Source organism: Hyperolius riggenbachi, chromosome 6 (genome assembly GCF_040937935.1).
Source record: "Hyperolius riggenbachi isolate aHypRig1 chromosome 6, aHypRig1.pri, whole genome shotgun sequence".
NCBI lineage: Eukaryota > Metazoa > Chordata > Amphibia > Anura > Hyperoliidae > Hyperolius > Hyperolius riggenbachi.
In genome coordinates, this window is record NC_090651.1 from 80691311 (window position 1) to 80717554 (window position 26244).

Sequence of the window (26244 nt, forward strand, 5' to 3'; positions counted from 1 at the left end):
TAGTAGAGGTAGCCAGAGGGCCTCAGGTATAGATAGCTAGAAGGACTCATCCAATATACATAGTCAGAAGTAGCACCCCCAGCATTGGTAGGCAGAAGGATCCCCAAGTATAGGTAGTCAAAGGACCTCCTGTATAAGTAAGCAGGATGAGCATCCCCAAGTATAGGTTTTCAGATGTGCCCCCCTTCCCCCCCCCCCCCCCCCCCCCATCAGGCTCCACCGACAATTTATCTTCCCCAGTTCCCCCATCTCCATGATAAGATCTCACCGTAGTCATGGAGATGGGTGGGCCTAGAGAGTGCAGGTAGCCAGCTATTCCACAGAAAGTGGGCGTGGTTATGACATGTGGGTGGAGCGGGAGGGGGGACTGGGGAAGGGGTGTTCTACGCACACCGCACTGGAATATGGGTGTGGCCATGACATTGTGTGGGCGGAGCGTAACCATAACCCCAAAGCAGCAAATATAGCCAACTATGACCATTAAATGCAGCAACAGTTACCCTAGACACCAGAAAATAAATGCAATGTGGGCAACATTTCAGCAGAGAATAAACGCAATGTGAGCAACATTTCAGCAGAGAATAAACGCAATTTGGGCAACATTTCAGCAGAAAACAAACGCAATTTGGGCAACATTTCAGCAGAAAATACACACAATTTGGGTAACATTTTACCTGCAAAAAAAAAAAAAAAAAATTTACTCACCTGACAGAAGTCTCCTCTCCCAGCCGGTTGGAGCACCAGCCTCTGGCGCGCTGCTCCCTGGACGATACTCCCGCTCTGAATGGAATAGCAGGGCTATGGGAAGATGGCGCCCGAAGCCCTGCACTGGAGACACAAATAGTCTCCAGTACAGGGTACATGGAACATTACGGTGGCACAGTGTCAGGCCGGAAAGACGTCGGATGCAGCATCACAAGGCAGATTCTGGATCGATTTCATCATGTAATAGATTGTGAATCGGCCTGTGGTGTATGGGCAGGCAACAGATCTCTCTCCAATCAGATTTGATCAAAGGGATGTTTTCCTCTTGGTTGATCTGCCCATACATTGCCTGATGTATGGGCACCTTTAGAGGGCTTTTTGGTCCTTTGTAGCCCCTTACACACTAGTCACCTAGGAGTTCTGGTTTGCCATGAGCTTGCTGGGTAATCTGTAACTCTGGATAGAGGAGGAAAACTGGTTGGGGCATATTGACTGAATAGAGGAGATATTGATTGAGTGGAAATTTGTTGGGTGGTGGACTGTGAAATGAATGGAAGGAGGCAGGAATTTGGTTAATGGAGTGTTGTCAGATTGGATGTATCGGGAGAGTAGAATAAACAATAAGATCCAGGGGACTGTTTGGAGGGGGTGGTAAACAGGGCACCAAGAGACCTGCTTTCATACCCTCCACATCCCCCACTTTACCAGGAGTGACACCCAATTACAGGGATATAGGGAGTCTCCAAGAGGGCAGATTGATGCTGCCTATGATGCCACATCAACACAGGGTATTACGACTTTATTATACTTTACTCTTCTATCTAATTGGAAGGTATCAAAAATGTTCACAAAGTTGCAGTTAATTGCGTAGGTTAGAGATCTGTTTGGATATATACATCCAATTTTCATTCACATCATAAACTTGGACATGAAACAGAACAAATTTCTGCACCTCTAGAGAGATTGTGATTCCACAACATAACATTTATATAATCTTTTACTTTTCTCATGCTGGAAATGTCTTGCAGGCTCCTCGCATGTCCAAATTCATCTACTCAGCTGCTGGAGCAGGGTAAGAGCTGAACCCCCCCATCCAACTACTCTCCCCCCTCCCCCCCTCTCCCTCCATCCCCAATGCATAACCTCTGCTCCACCGCCTTCACACCATCATTTTGTAACCATGTCCTCAGTTTGTCATATGCATTTCCACCCACACCATTGCCGGAATTATCCCCAGCTTCTATCACCTACAGTACCTTTCTACCTAATATGACCTTTATCAAGCTCCTCCCTTTAAGGTAGCCATACATCCAAGAGACAAATCTCTATTTAATCGAATCTGATTAGAGAGAGATCTGTCAGCTGCCCATACAACACAGGCCGATTCCTGATCAAATTCAGCATGAAATCTCCCGGGAATCAGCCTTGTGCGCCGCATATGTCCCCCCTCGCCGCCCCAATGCTGTCCCTTAATGTCAATGTCCCTCTGCTCCCCAGTGTAAAGTGAATACATTACCTCTCTGCGGCCTCCGCTTGTCCCCCGCTGGCTTCTGGGATTCCTCCACTGCATACACGTGCGCCCCACTTGGTTTCCTAGTAAGCGCGCATGTGGGATGCCACACGCGGGCCCTTACTAGGAAACCACGTGGGGCGTGCGTGTATGGAGAGGGGAATACGCCCGGATCAGCAGAGGGACAAGCGGAGGCCGCGGTCAGGTAATATATACACTTTACACTGGGGATGGGAAGGACATTGACATTAGGGGGGACAGTGTCGGGGGTTTCGTTGTGTTCGATGATCATCAGGAAATTGCACGACGTAACCGCCATGCACCCAATCGAGCAACATCTTGCAGCATGTGCGATCGAGAATGCAACCAATTTTCATACCGAAATTGGTCACATTGTCGGTCGGGCATGCACTTGGCAGCACCGATTTTCATCCAATTTGATTATAATAATTAAGTCGCCTGATGTATAGCCATTATTACTGTTGTCATTTTCTTACTCCTCCTACTATTGTCTTATGCCTAGTACACACCATACAATTTTCTGTTAAGGGGCCCATACACCTAACGATTTTCCCACCGATATACAGCAGATTCGATCACTGTGATCGAATCTGCTGTGAAATCATTGCACAAACGCTGACAGAACGATCAATTTCCATCCAAAATCAATTGTTCCCGTCGATCCGTCCGCGCGGAAGATTTCGCTCGATCGCCGGCAGGTCGGGAGTGCGTCAATAGCGGCGTTCGAATGCCCATGACCGACGCTAGCTGCAGTACATTACCTGCTCCGCCGGCCCATGTCCCCGCTCTCTCCACAGTCACTTCTCTGTGCTCGGCCCCTCCAGCTTCACTGAACTTCCTGTCCCGGCAGGAAGTTTAACCAGTAGGGCGCCCTCTACTGTTTAAACTTCCCCGGCAGAATGTTCAGTGTAGCTGGAGGAGCCGAGCACGGAGGAACAGACAGCGGAGACCGGGGGACACGTGCCGGCCGGAGCAGGTAATGTATGCAGGAGGGGGGGGGGGGGGGGGGCTGGGGGGCGGGGCGGCAGCGGCAGCGGAAGCTTCACAGTTTGTGATCGGTTTTATGCTGAAATTTATTCACAATCTGTTTGCAGTAAAGGCAGCCATACGATCCCTCTCTGATCAGATTCGATCAGAGACTGATCTATCTGGAGGTCGGATCTGATGGCAAATTGACCAGTGTATGGCTGTCTTTCGATTTACCTGCCAGATAGATAATTTCCAACATGTTGGAAATTATCTTTCTAACCATCTATCTGCCTAGCAATTAAGCATTGTTCTACTCAGCAGGAGAAACCAGAAGACAATGCAACAGAGATAATGACCAGTCTCTACCAGTGCTTTACAGAAAAGGACAACCTGATTACAATCTCTTACCAGATCTCATTGTATTTATAAATAGGCCCCAGAGTGAAAGATAAGAGCAGTCCTGGCCCAAACTATCCTGCTTGGGTTGCTTTACATTCTATTTACTTGCATTTACATTCAGCATAAAGGCCCATACACACGTCGGATTTCCGCGAACGACGGGTGGTTTGAAGTCCCGTCGTTCCGTTGTTCGCCCGCTAAATCGGGCGTGTGTACAGACTGTCGTTCGCTTGACAAGAGTGAGTTTGAGCGATCCGCCGGGCGGATCGCTCAAACTCACTCTTGTCAAGCGAACGACAGTCTGTACACACGCCCGATTTAGCGGGCGAACGACGGGACTTCAAACCACCCGTCGTTCGCGGAAATCCGACGTGTGTATGGGCCTTTAGTATACTTGTCTCATCATGTATATAATTTGATTACCTTTTGTAAACTGGCAATAATTGTTTTGTTCTTTCCTTGGATAGATCTGTGAAGGAACACTGGATGGACAAAAAAGCACTTCAGGTAATATCAAACATCCTGTTGGCAATGAATGTGAATAGAGAATAGGGAATACCTTGTCATTTACAGGGATATTTTCACTCCAAAATCAGAGCTATTTTCAGGACTGGAACTGCTTTTGGAGAAGATGGTTGGTTGTTTCCACTAAAGGAATTTGTGCGCTTTCAGTCAGTGGAGTAGCTAAGCAGCTAAGGGCCCCAGTGGAAGTTTTACATTGGACTCCCTCAATCACTCTATACACAACATTTATATGGAGCTCCAAAGCCTGTTAAGGACATTCAGACCTGGATCATCCACAAGGCAAACCTAGGCAGTTGCCTACAGCTTGGAGGGAGACCAGGGGCCTGGTGGATGCTATCCCCCACCAAATCTTACTAAAAAAGCTTACTGACCATCAGCTGTGGGCGAACACTGCTATCTTGCCTAAGGCCCCATTTCATCTTAATCCATTTCTGGCACATGCAGTGGGCCAAAAAAGAAAGAGTTGCATACTCACCTGAAAAGAGGGAAAGGTCTGGACCCCATCGATCCTTCATGGCCCTCTCTGCATCCCCTTGTTCCACCACCGGGCCCCCATTGCAACGATCTGATTTTCATGTTGAAGAAGCCTGCAGGTCTCTTTATGTGCCCAGTACGGAGCTTGCCCAAAGAGAGGCAAAGACGCTGTCGGCAGGAAATTTGAACAGAGCACAGCGTGTGAATGAAGAGACAGAGAGAGGACTGGGAAGCCCTCTCTCTCCATAGGCAAGTATCAAACCAGAAGTGAGTTTCCTTGCTTCAAGTTTACTTAAGTAGTGTTGAGGAGCTGTTTATGAACCCTTTAGCAGCCAAGTGCAAGTGCTCCAGGCCAATTTATTTTAGCACTTTTTTTATTTCTTCTTTGTTAGATATCCTAGCTTCTAATTAGTACTGCTGTAATGTTTATTTATGGCCACTTGTCACTAGGGGGTATTGTGAAACAATAATAGGGGACTTCTGCTTTCAGTTTCTGTATTTTTTTTGTAAGCAGGGAGAGATCAAAGCATTCCAAGATAATTACAACACAAGTTATGATGACTGAGGTCAAAAACAGTGCATATACAGTACAGACCAAACGTTTGGACACACATTCTCATTCAAAGAGTTTTCTTTATTTTCATGACTATGAACATTGTAGATTCACACTGAATGCATCCAAGCTATGAATTAACACATGTGGAAGTATAGTACATGACCAAAAAGTGTGAAACAACTGAAAATATGTCATATTCTAGGTTCTTCAAAGTAGCCACCTTTTGCTTTGCTTTGATTAGTGCTTTGCAGTGTTCAAACTTTTGGTCTGTGCTGTATGGCAAACGAGCTAACTCTATTGACGCTGCTCATAGGTTAATGATTACCACTATTCAGAGCAAGCACTTATCAAGGTGATTATTAGCAGCATAGTACCAATGAAGAGTTTATACAGCTGATGAAGCGGGTCCCTGGTGAACTCCTCTGGTCAAGGAGCTCTGATGCAATCACAACTGCTGCATGCCTTATTGTTACACCACTGCTTTTGGTGGAAGGACTATTGCTACAGAAGACTACATTTACATCAAGCCATAGTTTCTGGAGTTTGTCAGCAGGGCCATATGGTTAAAGCAGTATTTGGGACCTCTCTGGTGGCTACTTCTAGAGACTCAGAAATGCTACATGAAGTCTTGTGGCACTATTTTCCACTGAGCTGGACATATACTGAAATACTGCTTCAATCCTACTTATACTACTGAACGTTGCAGACACCTTAGCGCTAGTATCCATACTTAGTAGTCAGGGTTTATGGATTAACTTGAAATACTAATCTAAGAGTGTGACCAAGATAAGGTTAAGTTAATTCATACAGAAAGTCAACTGTGTCAACAAGTCCACCATGGGTGTAGATACAGTGGGTTGCAAAAGTATTCGGCCCCCTTGAAGTTTTCCACATTTTGTCACATTACTGCCACAAATATGCATCAATTTTATTGGAATTCCACGTGAAAGACCAATACAAAGTGGTGTACATGTGAGAAGTGAATTGAAAATCATACATCATTCCAAACATTTTTTACAAATAAATAACTGCAAAGTGGGGTGTGCGTAATTATTCAGCCCCCTGAGTCAGTACTTTGTAGAACCACCTTTTGCTGCAATTACAGCTGCCAGTCTTTTAGGGTATGTCTCTACTAGTGTTGGGCGAACACCTAGATGTTCGGGTTCGAGAACGTTCGCCGAACATCGCCGCGATGTTCGGGTGTTCGCGCCGAACTCCGAACATAATGGAAGTCAATGGGGACCCGAACTTTCGTGCTTTGTAAAGCTTCCTTACATGCTACATACCCCAAATTAGCAGGGTATGTGCACCTTGGGAGTGGGTACAAGAGGAAAAAAAATATTTGAAAAAGAGCTTATAGTTTTTGAGAAAATTGATTCTAAAGTTTCAAAGGAAAAACTGTCTTTTAAATGTGGAAAATGTCTTGTTTCTTTGCACAGGTAACATGCTTTTTTTCGCCATGCAGTCATAAATGTAATACAGAGAAGAGGTTCCAAGAGGTAACGCTAACCCAGCACCAGCAGCAGCACACGTGATGGAACAGGAGGAGGCGCAGGAGGAGAAGGCCACGCTTTGTGAGACACAACAACCCAGGCCTTGCATGAGGACAAGAAGCATGCGGATAGCATGCTTTGTACCGCCATGCAGTCATAAATGTAATAAAGATAAGTGGTTCAATAAACAGGGACCACGCGGCAACGCTAACCCAGCAGCAGCAGACGTGATGGAACAGGAGGAGGCGCAGGAGGAGAAGGCCACGCTTTGTGAGACACAACAACCCAGGCCTTGCATGAGGACAAGAAGCGTGCGGATAGCATGCTTTGTACCGCCATGCAGTCATAAATGTAATAAAGATAAGTGGTTCAATAAACAGGGACCACGCGGCAACGCTAACCCAGCAGCAGCAGACGTGATGGAACAGGAGGAGGCGCAGGAGGAGAAGGCCACGCTTTGTGAGACACAACAACCCAGGCCTTGCATGAGGACAAGAAGCGTGCGGATAGCATGCTTTGTACCGCCATGCAGTCATAAATGTAATAAAGATAAGTGGTTCAATAAACAGGGACCACGCGGCAACGCTAACCCAGCAGCAGCAGACGTGATGGAACAGGAGGAGGCGCAGGAGGAGAAGGCCACGCTTTGTGAGACACAACAACCCAGGCCTTGCATGAGGACAAGAAGCATGCGGATAGCATGCTTTGTACCGCCATGCAGTCATAAATGTAATAAAGATAAGAGGTTCCATAAACAGGGAGGGACCGGCAACGCTAACCCAGCAGCAGCAGCAGCACACGTGATGGAACTGGAGCAGGCGCAGGAGGAGAAGGCCATGCTTTTTGAGACACAACAACCCAGGCCTTGCATGAGGACAAAAAGCGTGCGGATATAGCAGCAATGCTTTTTGCCGCCATGCAGTCATAAATGTAATACAGATGAGAGGTTCAATAAACAGGGACCGGAAACGCTACACCATCCCAGATGTTCATTGGTCATGTTACTTGGTTGGGGTCCTGGAGTGTTGCGTAGTCATTTCCAATCCAGGATTGATTCATTTTAATTTAATTTAATTTGAGTCAGACGGTCTGCATTTTCTGTGGAGAGGCGGATACGCCGATCTGTGACGATGCCTCCGGCAGCACTGAAACAGCGTTCCGACATAACGCTGGCTGCCGGGCAAGCCAGCACCTCTATTGCGTACATTGCCAGTTTGTGCCAGGTGTCTAGCTTCGATACCCAATAGTTGAAGGGTGCAGATGGATTGTTCGACACAGCTACGTCATCTGACATGTAGTCCTTGACCATCTTCTCCAGGCGATCGGTGTTGGAGGTGGATCTGCACGCTTCCTGTTCAGTGGGCTGCTGCTGCATGGGTGTCAGAAAATTTTCCCACTCCAAGGACACTGCCGATACCATTCCCTTTTGGGCACTAGCTGCGGCTTGCGTTGTTTGCTGCCCTCCTGGTCGTCCTGGGTTTGCGGAAGTCAGTCTGTCGGCGTACAACTGGCTAGAGGAGGGGGAGGATGTCAATCTCCTCTCTAAAGTCTCCACAAGGGCCTGCTGGTATTCTTCCATTTTGACCTGTCTGACTCTTTCTTCAAGCAGTTTTGGAACATTGTGTTTGTACCGTGGATCCAGAAGGGTATAAACCCGGTAATTGGTGTTGTCCAGAATGCGCACAATGCGTGGGTCGCGTTCAATGCAGTCTAGCATGAATTGAGCCATGTGTGCCAGAGTCCTACCAGAATCCTCATCATCCTCTTGTGAGCGTTGTGATAGTTGTTGTGATGCATCATAGTCGTCACCTTCCTCCTGGTCTGCTTCTGCTGACCATTCGCGCTGAATTGTGGAAGTCCAACGTGCACCGCTCTGGCCCTCGTCAGTGGTGGCAGGAAATTCCTGCTCCAACTCCAGCTGTTCCTCCTCCTCTTCTTCGTCATAGCTGCTGGGGCCAGCGTTCCCTGAGGCGGATGGCCTGATGTTGGTACCATCACGCTGATCGTTTTCTCCTTCAGATTCCCCCAGTTGCATCATGACAGCTGTTTCCTTGATTTTCAACATTGACCTCTTCAGTAAACACAGCAGTGGTATGGTAATGCTGACTGAAGAGTTGTCACTGCTCACAAGCAACGTGGATTGCTCAAAATTTTGGAGGACTTGGCAGAGGTCCAACATGTTGGCCCAATCAGATCCACAGAAGCTCGGCAGCTGTCCAGATGCGCCTCGGTACTGCGCCGTCATGTACTGGACCACTGCACTCTTCTGCTCGCAAAAGCGTGCTAGCATGTGCAGCGTAGAATTCCAGCGCGTAGGGACATCACACAGCAAGCGATGGTGGGGGAGATTGAAGCGCTCCTGCATCTTGGCGAGTGCCCCCGAAGCAGTACTGGAATTTCTACAATGTTTGGCCACTCGACGCACCTTCAACAGAAGATCGGCCACGCCTGGGTATGTTCTCAGGAACCGCTGAACTACTAGGTTCATCACGTGCACCAGGCAAGGGATGTGTGTCAGCTTAGCCAACCTTAAAGCGCGAATGAGATTACTCCCATTATCACACACAACCATGCCCGGTTTCAGGTCCAGCGGTGCCAGCCACAAATCCGTCTGTTCCTTTATTCCCTTCCAAATTTCCTCCCCTGTGTGCTGCTTATCCCCAAGGCAGATCAGCTTCAGCAACGCTTGCTGACGCATGCCAACAGCTGTGCTGCACTGCTTTCACGATCCTACTGCTGCTGGGTTAGCGTTTCCGGATGAGGTACAGCTTTGAGATGCGTTGGAGGAGAAGGAGTCAGAGGTAGGTGCTGCTGTTGTTATCCAGTGGGAGGGACGGCGGTGCAGCTGTTTGCGGCGTGGGCAACACCCGCGCCGTAGCAGGTGAGGAATCGCTGCCAGGCTCCACAAGGTTCACCCAGTGCGCGGTAAGGGAGATGTATCGATCCTGGCCGAACGCACTCGTCCAGGTGTCAGTGGTGAGGTGAACCTTGCAGGCAACGGCATTCTTCAAGCTTCGGGTTATTTTGCTGACCACGTGCTCATGCAACTCAGGCACTGCAGAGCGCGCAAAGTGGTAGCGGCTGGGAACCACGTAACGTGGGATGGCCACTGACATCATGCCCTTGAAGCTGTTTGTCTCCACCACTCGATATGGCAGCATTTCGCAGGCCAGAAGCTTGGCTATGCTGGCTGTTACTGCCACGGCCCGGGGGTCATTTGCTGGCAATTTCCTCTTGCGCTCAAACATCTCCGACACAGACAACTGAACCGTAGCGCTGCACACGGAAGGGCTGTTGGTTGTTGTGTTTGATGAACACTGGGAGACCTCAAGAGCACTACTCCGGAAAGTGACAGTGTCAGCGTCGTCTGATGTTTGTGAATGTTGTGAACCACGCAATGGCTGGGCTACCGCTGCTGCTGAGGCGGGTCTGGTGGTGAGTCTGGTGAACCCAAGGGAGGCAGTGTTGCTGGTACCCTGTCCTGCCGAGTTTGCCCAAAGAGTGGGATGTTTGGATAGCATGTGGCGGCTCATGCTGGTGGTGGAGAGGTTGTTAATACTTTTCCCCCTGCTCAGGCGGGTCTTGCACACCTTGCAAATCGCCATGGTAACATCCTCAGTGCAGTCTTCAAAGAAAGCCCAGACTTTGGAGCACCTGCCTTGCTGGCGATTTCTGTTTGCTCCTCTTTTGCCTCTCACTTGAACTTCCACGCTTGTGGTGCCTGAAATTGCGCGCCGCTTACCTTGTGGTACAAGGCGAACTCGTGCAGCAGTGGGTTCTTCAACAGACTCATCTGTGCTGCTGCTACGACGGCGATGTTCTCGTTCACAAACAAAATCTGGGTCTCTGTCCACATTGTCCATACCCTCCTCTTCCATCTCCTCAAACTCGTCATATATCATTGTGGGGGGCCGCCACCGTGGAGTAGAGCTCCCCAGAACAACCTCTGCGCAGCTCACTCCAACGTCGTCTTCCAGATCTTGTCGGCCGACCTCCTGCAATTGCAACCCCTCCTGCCCAACTTGCTCTGGGATTTGGGTTTCCGAGTCCTCCTCGGACTCGCCTTGTATTTCAGTGCGCGGTGCATTTCCCACAGTTAATGGTTGTGAATCCGGGCACAACATTTCTGGCTGTTCCTCCATTGACCTTTGAAAGGTGGAAGTTTGTTGGGCTGGGAATAGCTCCTGCGAATACCCCATTGTGTCCTGAGGTAATTCATCGGACTGGGTATCTGGCAGTTGTGTGCGTGGTGTCGCTGCCGGTTGTGTCAGCTTTGTGCCCACTGGCTCCTTGTAACTGGCTGAGGACTCGGACCTCGTGCGTGATGTGCTGGTGCTGCTTAATCCACTGCTGGACGCTTGAGAGGTCATCCAAGTAATTATCTGGTCCTGTTCTTTTGGATCTGTGAGGGTTGTTGTCCTGGACAACATGGGCGGTATTGAGTGGGTTTTCTTGGGTGCTCCCCTGTGGCCTGTACGTGAACCGTCAGGGGAAACACCTCTTCCCTTGCCCCTTCCTCTTTCACCGGATTTCTTCCTCATTTCACTTATCCTTACAGTACACGCTGACTGGCAGCAGTACAGTGGCAGTACAGAAATGCTATACAGTACCACTATTCCCAGCAGCGACACAGAGCACAATGCTATACAGTGGCGGGTGAGCGGTGTACCACTATTCCCAGCAGCGACACAGAGCACAATGCTATACAGTGGCGGGTGAGCGGTGTACTACTGTTCCCAGGCCCAGCAGACACAGAGTGGAAGTAAACACAATGCTATATAGTCTGGCTGAGCCGTGTACACAGAGTGGCAGTACACACAATGCTATATAGTCTGGCTGAGCGGTGTACACAGAGTGGCAGTACACACAATGCTATATAGTCAGGCTGAGCCGTGTACACAGAGTGGCAGTAAACACAATGCTATATATAGCGTGGCTGAGCGAGGTGCACAGTGGCAGTACACACAATGCTATATAGTCAGGCTAAGCCGTGTACACAGAGTGTCAGAAAACACAATGCTATATATAGCGTGGCTGAGCGAGGTGCACAGTGGCAGTACACACAATGCTATATAGTCAGGCTGAGCCGTGTACACAGAGTGTCAGTAAACAATGGTATATAGTCTGGCTGAGCGGTGTACACAGTGTCAGTAAACAATGGTATATAGTCTGGCTGAGCCGTGTACACAGAGTGGCAGTACACACAATGCTATATAGTCTGGCTGAGCGGTGTACACAGAGTGGCAGTACACACAATGCTATATAGTCTGGCTGAGCCGTGTACACAGAGTGGCAGTACACACAATGCTATATAGTCTGGCTGAGCGGTGTACACAGAGTGGCAGTAAACACAATGCTATATATAGCGTGGCTGAGCGAGGTGCACAGTGGCAGTACACACAATGCTATATAGTCAGGCTGAGCCGTGTACACAGAGTGTCAGAAAACACAATGCTATATATAGCGTGGCTGAGCGAGGTACACAGTGGCAGTAAACAATGCTATATATAGTGTGGCTGAGCGAGCGGTGTACTACTGTTCCCAGCAGCGACACACAATGACTGGGGGGGACCCTGGCTAGCGTGGCTGGAGAGCGAACTACCCTGCCTGCCTACCCAAAGCTAAACCCACAGACAAATGGCGGAGATATGACGTGGTTCAGATATTTATTAACCCGAACCACGTGACCGTTCAGCCAATCAGAGCGCGTTCGGGACCGAACCACGTGACCCGTTCGGCCAATCACAGCGCTAGCCAAACGTTCGGGGAACGTTCGGCCATGCGCTCTTAGTTCGGCCATGTGGCCGAACGGTTTGGCCGAGCACCGTCAGGTGTTCGGCTGAACTCGAACATCACCCGAACAGGGTGATGTTCTGCAGAACCCGAACAGTGGCGAACACTGTTCGCCCAACACTAGTCTCTACCAGCTTTGCACATCTAGAGAATCAAATCCTTGCCCATTCTTCTTTGCAAGACAGCTCCAGCTCAGTCAGATTAGATGGACAGCATTTGTGAACAGCAGTTTTCAGATCTTGCCACAGATTCTTGATTGGATTTAGATCTGGACTTTGACTGGACCATTCTAACACATACAGTGGAGGAAATAATTATTTGACCCCTCACTGATTTTATAAGTTTGTCCAATGACAAAGAAATGAAAAGTCTCAGAACAGTATCATTTCAATGGTAGGTTTATTTTAACAGTGGCAGATAGCACATCAAAAGGAAAATCGAAAAAATAACCTTAAATAAAAGATAGCAACTGATTTGCATTTCATTGAGTGAAATAAGTTTTTGAATCCTCTAACAATAAAAGACTTAATACTTAGTGGAAAAACCCTTGTTTGCAAGCACAGAGGTCAAACGTTTGCACACATTTTAGGAGGAATGTTGGTCCACTCCTCTTTGCAGATCATCTCTAAATCCCTAATGTTTCGAGGCTGTCTCTGTGCAACTCTGAACTTGAGCTCCCTCCATAGGTTTTCTATTGGATTAAGGTCCGGAGACTGACTAGGCCACTCCATGACCTTAATGTGCTTCTTCTTGAGCCACTCCTTTGTTGCCTTTGCTGGATGTTTTGGGTCATTGTCGTGCTGGAACACCCATCCATGACCCATTTTCAGTTTCCTGGCAGAGGGAAGGAGGTTGTCGTTCAGGATTTCATGATACATGGCTCCGTCCATTTTCCCGTTAATGCGAGTAAGTTGTCCTGTGCCCTTAGCAGAAAAACACCCCCAAAGCAAAATGTTTCCACCCCCATGCTTGACGGTGGGGACGGTGTTTTGGGGGTCATAGGCAGCATTTTTCTTCCTCCAAACACAGCGAGTTGAGTTAATGCCAAAGAGCTCTATTTTGGTCTCATCAGACCACAGCACCTTCTCCCAGTCACTCACAGAATCATTCAGGTGTTCATTGGCAAACTTCAGACGGGCCTGCACATGTGCCTTCTTGAGCAGGGGGACCTTGCGAGCCCTGCAGGATTTTAATCCATTGCGGTGTAATGTGTTTCCAATGGTTTTCTTGGTGACTGTGGTCCCTGCTAATTTGAGGTCATTCACTAACTCCTCCCGTGTAGTTCTAGGATGCTTTTTCACCTTTCTCAGAACCATTGACACCCCACGAGGTGAAATCTTGCGTGGAGCCCCAGAGCGAGGTCGATTGATGGTCATTTTGTGCTCCTTCCATTTTCGAACAATCGCACCAACAGTTGTCACCTTCTCTCCCAGCTTCTTGCTAATGGTTTTGTAGCCCATTCCAGCCTTGTGCAGGTCTACAATTTTGTCTCTGACATCCTTGGACAGCTCTTTTGGTCTTTTCCATGTTGGAGAGTTTGGAGTCTGCTTGATTGATTGATTCTGTAGACAGGTGTCTTTTATACAGGTGACTAGTTAAGACAGGTGTCCTTAATGAGGGTGACTAATTGAGTAGAAGTGTCTAATCACTCTGTGGGAGCCAGAACTCTTAATGGTTGGTAGGGGTTCAAAAACTTATTCCACTCAATGACATGCAAATCAGTTGCTATCTTTTATTTAAGGTTATTTTTTCGATTTTCCTTTTGATGTGCTATCTGCCACTGTTAAAAAAAACCTACCATTGAAATGATACTGTTCTGAGACTTTTCATTTCTTTGTCATTGGACAAACTTACAAAATCAGTGAGGGGGTCAAATAATTATTTCCTCCACTGTAGATATGTTTTGTTTTAAACCATTCCATTGTTGCCCTGGCTTTATATTTAGGGTCATTGTCCTGCTGGAAGGTGAACCTCCACCCCAGTCTCAAGTCTTTTGCAGTCTCCAAGACGTTTTCTTCCAAGTTTGCCCTGTATTTGGCTCCATCCATCTTCCCATCAACTCTGACCAGCTTCCCTGTCCCTGCCGAAGAGATGCACCCCCCGAGCATGATGCTGCCACCACCATATTTGACAGTGGGGATGGTGTGTTCAGAGTGATGTGCAGTGTTAATTTTCTGCCACACATACAGTGGTGTGAAAAACTATTTGCCCCCTTCCTGATTTCTTATTCTTTTGCATGTTTGTCACACTTAAATGTTTCTGCTCATCAAAAATCGTTAATTGAAAGGAGGAGAAGAAAGCGCCGGCACTGCTGTCGTACACTTTATTTTGACGTTGGTAAAATCAATGCAAGGAAATTCATCCAGACAAATTGAAAAGACACATACCGTGGGTGGATGTAGCAGGTGCGGTGGGTGCGGTGGGTGCAGACCCTGACGGCCGTTTCGCGCGATATGCGCTTCTACGGAGGCTATACGGGGTGGTCTCGTTGCAGGCTGGCTAATAAACCCTTCCTAAGCCTGCGTGCAGCGATCTGCCGCTGAATACGTCACCTCCCCTGGGCCCTCACGTCACGCCTCCCCATTGGCCGCTCACCAAACAGGACGGCTGGAGGCAAGTGACGTCATGTACTTCCTGACTACGGTGGCTCAAACGGGGGACACTGTATTAGGTTCCCCAGGCAACCAATGCAAGTCAAGTCAACATCGTAAGTCAGAAAGTATTACTGCCATCTTGTGGCTAAAATGGAAATTGCAGCTATAAAGCTGCAAAGTGCGTGCATAATACAAAATCAATGCTTTCTGCATATAATAAGAGCATAGAAATGCATAGGAAAAATAAATAAATAAATATTTTAGTATCATTGCAAATACTAAAGTGCAGTGCTTTTAGTGTCCCTAGAATCACTGGACCAGCTGGGGGCAAAGGTTGTTCAAAAACTAATGTGATACAAAAATTGTAACAGGTGATACTGTGCAAAGCTAAAAAAAAAAGGGAAAGTGACTAGTTATGCAAAACCGGGGCAAGTGTAAATACCTCCAAAAATTGGTACGACATGACATGACGTAATCTGCTGTGAGAAAAGTGTATGGTTGGTTGTGAATGAACTGGATCAGTGGTTCCGGGACCATGATTATTGCATAAATGCTTAGAACCATTTGTGCTGATGGAAGTGATAGGGTACATACTGGAAACTTAAAAGCAATACGTAAGGGGGAGTATGGATGTTAGTTACTCTCCCTTACTGGAAAGGTGTAGTGGAGTCGCGAGATGAAGGACATGGATAAATTAATAATGGAGCTATTCGTTAAAAATCGTTAACTATTAGTCAAAGATAACATAATTGAACACAAAATGCAGTTTTAAATGATGTTTTTTATTATTTAGTGAGGAAAAAAACCCTCAAAACCTACATGGCCCTGTGTGAAAAAGAAATTGCCCCCTGAACCTAATAACTGGTTGGGCCACCCTTAGCAGCAATAACTGCAATCAAGCATTTGCGATAACATGCAACAAGTCTTTTACAGCGCTCTGGAGGAATTTTGGCCCACTCATCTTTGCAGAATTGTTGTAATTCAGCTTTATTTGAGGGTTTTCTAGCATTAACCGCCTTTTTAAAGAGAATCTGTATTGTTAAAATCGCGCAAAAGTAAACATACCAGTGCGTTAGGGGACATCTCCTATTACCCTCTGTCACAATTTTGCCGCTCCTCGCCGCATTAAAAGTGGTTAAAAACAGTTTTAATAAGTTTGTTTGTAAACAAACAAAATGGCCACCAAAACAGGAAGTAGGTTGATGTACAGTATGTCCACACATAGAAAAATACATCCATACACAAGCAGGCTGTATACAGCATTCCTTTTGAATCTCAAGAGATCATTTGTGTGTTTCTTTCCCCCATGCACTGAAGTTTCAGGCTGCTCTTTTCTTCCTGCAAACAGCTTTGCCCTTGTTTGTAATTCCTCAGTATGTGAAAGCCCAGCCAGCTCAGAGGACGATTTATCCAGCTTGTAAAAGATAGGAGAGAAGAGAAGAGAGAAGCTGCTCTAATCTAAATAACACACAGGCAGTGTGCAGAGAGGGGCCTGGAAGGGTGAGTTCATAGCAGAACCACAACACTGAAGAACTTGGCAGCCTTCCAGACACAGGCCGACAAGTCTGACAGGGGAAAGATACATTGATTTATTACAGAGACAGTGATAGTATAAAGTGCTGCAGTTAGCCAGAACACATTAGAATAGCTTTTGGAACTTGTAGGATGATAAAAAACAGGATGCAATTTTTGTTACGGAGTCTCTTTAAGGTCATGCCACAACATCTCAATAGGATTCAGGTCAGGACTTTGACTAGGCCACTCCAAAGTCTTCCTTTTGTTTTTCTTCAGCCATTCAGAGGTGGATTTGCTGGTGTGTTTTGGGTCATTGTCCTGCTGCAGCACCCAAGATCGCTTCAGCTTGAGTTGACGAACAGATGGCTGGACATTCTCCTTCAGGATTTTTTGGTAGACAGTAGAATTCATGGTTCCATCTATCACAGCAAGCCTTCCAGGTCCTGAAGCAGCAAAACAACCCCAGACCATCACACTACCACCACCATATTTTACTGTTGGTATGATGTTCTTTTGCTGAAATGCTGTGTTACTTCTACGCCAGATGTAATGGGACACGCACCTTCCAAAAAGTTCAACTTTTGTCTCGTCGGTCCACAAGGTATTTTCCAAAAAGTCTTGGCAATCATTGAGCTGTTTTTTAGCAAAATTGAGACGAGTCTTAATGTTCTTTTTGCTTAAAAGTGGTTTGCGCCTTGGATATCTGCCATGCAGGCCATTTTTGCCCAGTCTCTTTCTTATGGTGGAGTCATGAACACTGACCTTAATTGAGGCAAGTGAGGCCTGCAGCTCTTTAGATGTTGTCCTGGGGTCTTTTGCGGCATCTCGGATGAGTTTTCTCCGTGCTCTTGGGGTAATTTTGGTCGGCTGGCCACTCCTGGGAAGGTTCTTCACTGTTCCATGTTTTTGCCATTTGTGGATAATGGCTCTCACTGTGGTTCGCTGGAGTCCCAAAGCTTTAGAAATGGCTTTATAACCTTTACCAGACTGATAGATCTCAATTACAGTACTTTTTGTTCTCATTTGTTCCTGAATTTGGATCTTGGCATGATGTCTAGCTTTCGAGGTGCTTTTGGTCTACTTCTCTGTGTCAGATATCTCCTATTTAAGTGATTTCTTGATTGAAACAGGTGTGGCAGTAATTAGGCCTGGGGCTGGCTACAGAAATTGAACTCAGGTGTGATAAACCACAGTTAAGTTATTTTTTTTAACAAGGGGGGCAATCACTTTTTCACACAGGGCCATGTAGGTTTTGAGCTTTTTTTCTCACTAAATAATAAAAACCATCATTTAAAACTACATTTTGTGTTCAATTATGTTATCTTTGACTAATAGTTAACGGTTTTTGATGAGCAGAAACATTTAAGTGTGACAAACATGCAAAAGAATAAGAAATCAGGAAGGGGGCAAATAGTTTTTCACACCACTGTAGCGTTTTGCATTTTGGCCAAAAAGTTCCATTTTAGTCTCATCTGACCAGAGCACCTTCTTCTACATGGTTGCTGTGTCCTCCACATGGCTTGTGGCAAACTGCAAACGAGACTTCTTATGCTTTTCTGTTAACAATGGCTTTCTTCTTGCCACTCTTCCATAAAGGACTAACTTTGTACAGTGCATGACTAATAGTTGTCCTATGGACAGAGTCTCCCACCTGAGCTGTAGATCTCTGCAGCTCGTCCAGAGTCACCATGGGCCTCTTGACTGCATTTCTGATCAGCACACTCCTTGTTCGGCCTGTGAGTTTAGGTGGATGGCCTTGTCTTGGTAGGTTTACAGTTGTGCCATACTCCTTCCATTTCTGAATGATCGCTTGAACAGTGCTCCATGGGATGTTCAAGGCTTTGGAAATCTTTTTGTAGCCTAAGCCTGCTTTAAATTTCTCAATAACTTGATCCCTGACCTGTCTTGTGTGTTCTTTGGACTTCACGGTGTTGTTGCTCCCAATATTCTCTTAGACAACCTCTGAGGCCCTCTCAGAGCAGCTGTATTTGTACTGACATTAGATTACACACCGGTGCACTCTATTTAGTCATTAGCACTCATCAGGCCATGTCTATAGGCAACTGACTGCACTCAGATCAAAGGGGGCTGAATAATTATGCACACACCACTTTACAGTTATTTATTTGTAAAAAATGTTTGGAATCATGTATGATTTTCGTTCCACTTCTCACGTGTACACCACTTTGTGTTGGTCTTTCATGTGGAATTCCAATAAAATTGATTCATGTTTGTGGCAGTAATATGACAAAATGTGGAAAACTTCAATGGGGCCGAATACTTTTGCAACCCACTGTAACTGCCAACAACATGAGACCTAAATTTAATTGATAATATTTCCTAGTTTATTGGAGCAGGTGAAGCTCACAACTTTGGTAAAAGTCATCCTGATTATTTTCTTGCATTGAAGGGACTCCTCAGCTATAATTAATGTGTACGTACAAAAAGGGCGCCCGGACAAAAAGGGCGCGGGGTGTAAACGCTAATTAATAATTAATCATTAATAGCGTTTATAAAAATAGTGTGCTATATTTCGTTTCCAAATAATGTTTTACAAAATTATAAATCATTAAATAATGTTTATGAAATCGGCAATTGTGAAAACATTATTCTTCCCTGTTTCAAAAGTGAAACTTATAATTTACGTTTATTAAAAAAACGATAATATATGTTTAATTGTTATAATTGTATATTATTGTGAATAACCTTCATTTATGGTTTGTTCTTATAATAAAATCTGAAAATATTCTTTATAACGATGATATAAATATAACTACGTTCGTAATAAGTGTTGTAAAACATTAGTAAGTATTACTAAAATTTTACTAAAACTATACCTAAGCCTACTCTCACACAGAACCCTCCCTGTACCTATCCCTAACCCTAAGACCCCCCTGGTGGTGCCTAACCCTAAGACCCCCCTGGTGGTGCCTAACCCTAAGACCCCCCTGGTGGTGCCTAACCCTAAGACCCCCTGGTGGTGCCTAACCCTAAGACCCCCTTGGTGGTGCCTAACCCTAAGACCCCCCTGGTGGTGCCTAACCCTAAGACCCCCCCTGGTGGTGCCTAACCCTAAGACCCCCCTGGTGGTGCCTAACCCTAAGACCCCCCTGGTGGTGCTTAAACCTAAGACCCCCCTGGTGGTGCTTAAACCTAAGACCCCCCTGGTGGTGCCTAAACCTAAGACCCCCCTGGTGGTGCCTAAACCTAAGACCCCCCTGGTGGTGCCTAAACCTAACCACCCCCCTTACTGATCGCTTTATTATGTGGATAATAATGTTTTACTAATTGTGGCTGCAAAAAATATATTGCAATTTACGTTACGTACTGATCGCTTTCTTTTGTGAATAATAATGTTTTACAAACAGTAAGGGATAAAACTGTAAATAATGTTTTAATTAGTTAAATAAGATAAATATGTTTAGTATTTTTATAAACGTTATTCGGCACAGGTGCATTTTATAAACTTAAATCACCACAAGCACAGTTATAAATCATTAAAAATCTCCGGGCGCCGTTTGTAAACATTATTTATCTCCGGCGCCCTTTTTTCTTGCTCGGCGCCCATTAAACGTTATTTATTATGAGCGTGAATGGCGGCGCCCTTTTTGTCCACTAGCTGCCTGCGCCCTTTTTTCCCGCTTCCATAATTAATAGGCAACTCCTGGCAGTGTTGATCCAGGAATTTTATCAAGGCTAATTGGCCCAAGCCTTGAAAGGGTTGTTTGTCTTCCTCTGGATCAACTTCAATCTGTGAGGGCACAGTACGGTGTTGTACAGATGATTTTTTTTTTATTATTTATTTAAATTTTTTTTGTATTTTTTTGAATTTCATGGAAGGATGTCGTGTTTTTTTTTTTTTTTTTTTTTTTTTAAGCAAAGCCATGTACTGTTACATACGATTGATACACTAGGGAACACTTCAGTTGTAATTCAGGTTGATACACTAGGGAACACTTCAGTTGTAATTCAGGTTGATACACTAGGGAACACTTCAGTTGTAATTCAGGTTAAGTCAAGACTTTTGTGTTCCTAACCTGAAATACCACTATTATAGTTTAGTTTATATGCGGTTAACACATTATGGAATAGTGCAGTCAGTACCGTAAATGTATAGAGGACTTATTGCTTCTTTGGTAGATTTTACCCGTGGCTTTGTATGGTTGTGTGGCTATCTTTACTCAGTCTTCTTGAAAAGGGAATACTTATGGCCTATGGTTTTGCGAATAAAGTTAGCTGTGGTTTGTAATCTGCATCTATTTCTTTGTGAATGAGATTGTAATGATCCGCTCGGCTGGCTGCACAGGCAGACAGCTGCTTGACCATTCCTTGTGTCTGAGGGATGCAGGTCTCTGGATAAGAGACCTGGCTTTGTCTTTCAAGTTTCAGACCTGCTTTGTTGCTAAGGGATTTGCATACATTGGTTATGCAAATCATCTAGCTGCTGGCAGTATAAAGGTTGGGATTACCCACAGTCCTTTGCTGGTCATTCCTTCAGGGTTTGTTGAAACACTCCTAGAGTGTCAGCCATGCTAGTTCTTGTTAAAGTTATCTTAGAGTAATTCGTGGAACAGTTTCCTAGTGCAGTTAGATTGCATATCTGTTTTGTCTGTTGCGATTGTCCTGTCCCAGCGGTGGTCGACAGGAAATCGTTCTGTTTGTTTGGGTGCTAACCGGGGCAGCGGTTGCTACCGGTAGCCCCTTCTGATCTGTCTTGCCTGGATCGCACTAGTCTTGCGCTAGCGCTGTGGATCCTTCTGTTCTGTTTTCCTGGATCGCACTAGCCTCTAGCGGTAGTGCTGTGGATCCTTCTGATCTGTTTTCTTGGAGTTTAGCTGGAGCAGCGGTTGCTACCAGCTATATCATCTGCCTGTCTTGGTTGGATCGCACTAGCCCCTAGCGGTAGCCGCTGTGGATCCTTCCTAGCTTATTCCTGTTTTCCGTTTGTCTGTCTTGTCTGATACGAACGCTTGCTGTAGGCTCAGTGAGGTAACCGTTAAGCAAGCGCTCGCGTTCTCTGTTTCGTGTTTGTCTGTCGGTGGTTAGTTAGGGTGGCGTGCTTGTCTCTGTTGTGCTTAACCCACAGAGACCGCGCTGTAAACGCGTTCGCTGCTGCGAATGAGTGCGGTGTTCGCGTTTAGTTAGCGTTTATTTTCCATATCTTCTCATTGTATGATTTGCTGTGCCTTTGCTACTCTCGTCCCCTGTCTTGCTTAAGCCTTGTGTCCTCTCCGGCAATCGCCTCTCTCGCGATTGCGTTCTTACTTTGTTTCTGCTGTTGTGTGTTCACCGTCGCTGGGTCGCGACTAGTTTGGTGAACACACATTCATACTGTATGTAATGATCCGCTCAGCTGCCTGCGCAGTCAGGCAGTTTTTTGACCACTGCTCAGGTCTGCATTCTGCAGGTCTCTGGAAGAGAGACCTTTTGTCAGTTTTGCAGCTTGCTGCTGCTGAGGAATTTGCATACGTTTGTCATGCAAATTTCCTAGCCACATCCTCTGGAGGTTTGTACTATAAATACCATGTGATATCACAGACCTTCGCTGGTCATAAGGGTTAGTCCTGTGAAACACTCCTGGAGTGTCAGCCTTGCTCATTGTTTAAAGATTAGCTTAGAGTAATTCCTGGGACTGCACTAGGCAGATTCCCTAGTGCAGTTAGGATTGCATATCTGTTTTGTTTGATTGTTCTGTCCCAGCGGTGGTCGACAGGAAGTCGTTCTGATCTTTGTTCTTGGAGTATAGCTGGAGCAGCGGTTGCTACCAGCTATCTCATCTAATCTGTCTTGCCTGGATCGCACTCACCTTGCGCTAGTGCTGTGGATCCGTCTCTCTCACTTATTCCTGTTTTCGTGTATCTGTCTTGTCTGCTACGAACGCTTGCTGGAGGCTCGGTGAGGTAACCGTTAAGCAAGCGCTCGCGTCCTCTGTTTCATGTTTGTCTGTCGGTGGTTAGTTAGGCGTGCTTGTCTCTGTTGTGCTTAACACACGGAGACCGCGCATAAACACGTGCACTGTTGCGAATGAGTGCGGTGTTCGCGTTTAGTTAGCGTTTCTTATTTTCCTTATCTTCTCATTGTATGATTTGCTGTGCCTTTGCTACTCTCGTGCTCTGCCTTGCTGTAGCCTTGTGTCACCTCTGGCAATCGCCACTCTCGCGATTGCGTTCCTACTTCATATCTGCTGTTGTGTGTGCACCGTCGCGGGTTGGCGACTAGTTTGGTGCACACACATACAATCGGTCCCTTTGCTCAATCTCATTCGCAATCGCTTCTCAGGCGATTGCGTTCTCACTCGGTTTCCTTTGTTGTGTGTCCGCCGTCGCAGGTTGGCGGCTAGATTGGTGGACATACATACATTCCTCATCTGTGCTTATTCGGTCTTGTGTCGCTGTTAGCAACCGCCATCTCCGGCGATTGCCTTCTCACTTTATCTTCCTGGTTGTGTGTTCATTGTCGCAGGGTGGCGACTAGATTGGTGAGCACACATACCCTCTGTGCTTTGATCTCTCTCTTTCAGGGCTATCTTGCCCTGCGTTTCTTCCCTTCGTGCAATTCCTGTCTTGCGTCTGTGGCAGGGCAGAGGAGCTGTTCCTCTGCACTCCACAGCTCCACCTGCCGACAGGAATTTCCCTCTACAGGTGCATTGCACCTTTTGCTGGGTTCCCTCAAATTATACGCTTGTGGAGGATTTCCGCAGTGTCAGCGCACGTCTTGTGCGCTGATCACGGAGAGAATTCCACAATAATTACACTGTACCTGTGCTCTTTCTCTTTAAGGGCTGTTCAGCCCCGCATTGTCTTGATCTGTACAATCCCCATCTGGCATCTGTGGCCGTGCAGCGGTTGTACTCGTCTGCACTCCACAGCGCCATCTGCCCGTGGGAATTGTCCTCTACTGGTGCTTGCACCAAAGCTGGGTTCCCCCCTTCATACGCTAGTGGAGGATTTCCGCCGTGTCCGCGCACGCCTTGTGCGCTGATCACGGACATTATTCCGCATTCATTACAGAGATCAGCCAGTAAAGGGGAGTGCTGCATTAGTAAGCCACTCATATGTTACACTATCACGGCTTCTCCCCATAACCTCATTCCCTAATAGTGTATTATTTATGCTGGAAGTACAGGAAAATATCTGCACTGCAAGCGATGAATCTTGGGTAAACTCATACTTTCCTACCTTCTATTTATATTAGTAAAGTTGCATTTTCTAAAGAGTTCCTCATTATCATTATGCAATATGGCTGAACTGTTGTTTGTGCAGAGAAGTCATTATTTTGGACCTTCTCCCAATGTAGTTCTTTTGATGACATTATTTATTTCCCATCAGGAATATCAGGCAAAGTTCATTGGTGAATGGAGGAAGTTGGATCTGGATGTGGTTATCTGTCCCGTGGCTGGCCCAGCCTTCAACACTGGATATTCAGGGAACCTGCTGGGTATGATCTGTAGTTACTCTGTGAAGGAGGTGGCAATATTACAGGAATCTGAGCGTAGCTAGACAGAGGCAAGGCCACATAGGCCATGGCCTAGGGCTCCAGGAAGCAAGGGGTGGGCAGCAGGCTGGCACACTAAGGTAGTTAAGCTGCCAAACATGTAAACTGCAGCAGTCACAAACCCAGTCCGTGGCTGCCCAACTGCCCTGCTTCCACAGGGGCAAGCAGTGGAGCACTGGTCCTGTGCTCCCCCCATCCTGTGCTCCCTAGAAGCACAGGACCAGGGAAGGGAAGTACACAGGATTGGGGGAGCACAAAACAAGAGCACAGGACCATGGAAACAAATGGGACAGGAAGAGCACACAGGATGGGTGGTGCACAGGACAGGGAGGTTGGAGGGTGGGGTTGGTGACAGTGGGCCTTGGGTGGTAAAATGTCCAAATCCAGCCCTGAATCTGGATGATACATAGGAAGATTGTGGGCTATAATTAGTAGGTGCATGTATATGAGGTGGCAGCATTAGAGACTGCTGGATATAATCTGCAGCAGGTATGTTGATGGGGGAAAATGTCCCCCATCAAGGAGTTGGGCAATGTCCAAGGAGACTCCTGGGAATAATGCACTGTGTAAATGGAACTGCAGCACTAGCGGAGCCTTGATAATACTTAAAGATAGGGAAAATTTGTAGTCCCTGGATAGATGGAGTGGTAGCATTGGAAGAGTTAGATGACTACTGGATACTATCTGTATTACAGTGGGGTTCGGGCTGAATCAATATATAAGTGAGCTGTCAAGGGCACTATACTGAGTTGTACGGAGATGCTATACTGTATGAGCTGAATAGTAGTGGCTTAACTTTGTCTGTTACATACTGGTGACAACCTTGTCAAGCAAGATAACGTAGGACAATGTTAGGTATAGCATTGTAGACTAGGCCTGTTCATACATAACAAGAGTGTCTTGTGTCCTAGGGTGCATGGTCTACACTATGTTGTATAACCTGATGGATTTCCCTGCTGGAGTTGTTCCTGTTGGCTCCGTTACTGAAGAAGATGAGGAAGCACTGAAACATTACAAGGGGTACTGGAATGACCACTGGGATAAACTCTTCAAACAGGTAAATAACTCTTCATCACTGTGGGAACTGCAAAGAACTTCTTGTCTGAATGACTATCTGCACTGCTGCATCCATTCCAGTTTGTGTCAGGGGACTTTATGGATGGGCAATCCATTTGCTTTACCTCTTGCTGGTCTCTTTACCATATCCATCCAGTGGTGTTGACTTTATTACTCCTCTATTCCCTCTGTCATTGCAGGCGGTCACAGGCGGGGTAGGATTGCCACTTTCTGTTCAGTGTGTGGCGCTGCCGTACCAAGATGAGCTTTGCTTGCGGCTCATGAAGGAAATTGAGACCCTTCATTTGCAACAGCAAAGGAGATAAGAGGACCTGTCTAAAAGAAAAATAAAGAACAATTCCAGATTCTTCAGGCATTTGTCATTTTCTACCTGGTTTTGTCTAGATGAAAAAAAAAACAAAGAACATTCTTTTGATTAATGGACATAAATCTCACATAGTGAATTAATGTTCCTTTGATATACGACTTTATATATGGCTTCTTCATTACTAGCTATGACTTGAGGAGGTTTGTAGTTTATTGGTCACTTTTGTATGATTGCTGGAGCTGTTCAAATAAATGACTCTGCACATCCCCACCTCCACCTTTGTGTTTTCTATTAGAGATGGTCAAAGAGATGCTAGTGATTTTGAGTTGATACAAATATGTTAATTTTATGCAAATGTGAGCAGATCGGCTTTAGACCAGTCAAATGCAGCAGCTGATTATTTTGATTGGTCCAATTCCATGTTCCAACTCCATCTCTATTTATTATCATGTCAGGGCCATCTCACCGGAAACAGGAAATGTGGGCACCTAGGGCTAATGGACTAATTGGATGCCGAACAGGCACTGATGCAAAATATCGGCTGTTGGGTGCACAAATAAGAAATTAGGGCCCCAGATAAATAGTGGGTGCCATGTGTGTCCAAACAAAATGTTTTGATAATTAGTGTTTCCGTAAATATCGTTTTCAACATTTTTTTTTGAGAATTATAACATTGTAAATTATTGTTTTTTAACGTCATTATCTTAGATGTATCGCTTTTAGTATTACCGTTATTTGACAATAAGAAATGCGGGCGTCCGATAAATAGCGGCAGCCAGAACCGTCCAAACTAAATTTTTTTCATTTTCAGA

General features: G+C 46.1%; 1 protein-coding gene across 5 annotated transcripts in view; it reads left to right on the top strand.

The window, feature by feature from the left end:
• LOC137522476 (vitamin D3 hydroxylase-associated protein-like) overlaps positions 1 to 25922 on the top strand; it is a 124556-nt gene extending 98634 nt beyond the window's left edge. For all 5 annotated transcript variants that reach the window (XM_068242540.1, XM_068242539.1, XM_068242538.1 and 2 more), the window contains exons 12-16: positions 1734 to 1777; positions 4072 to 4111; positions 23883 to 23991; positions 24960 to 25105; positions 25305 to 25922. In XM_068242540.1, coding sequence (XP_068098641.1) covers positions 1734 to 1777; positions 4072 to 4111; positions 23883 to 23991; positions 24960 to 25105; positions 25305 to 25430 — 465 coding nt within the window. In that variant the 3' untranslated portion in view covers positions 25431 to 25922. The remainder of the gene's footprint in view (positions 1 to 1733; positions 1778 to 4071; positions 4112 to 23882; positions 23992 to 24959; positions 25106 to 25304) is intronic.
• Positions 25923 to 26244: the final 322 nt, after the last annotated feature.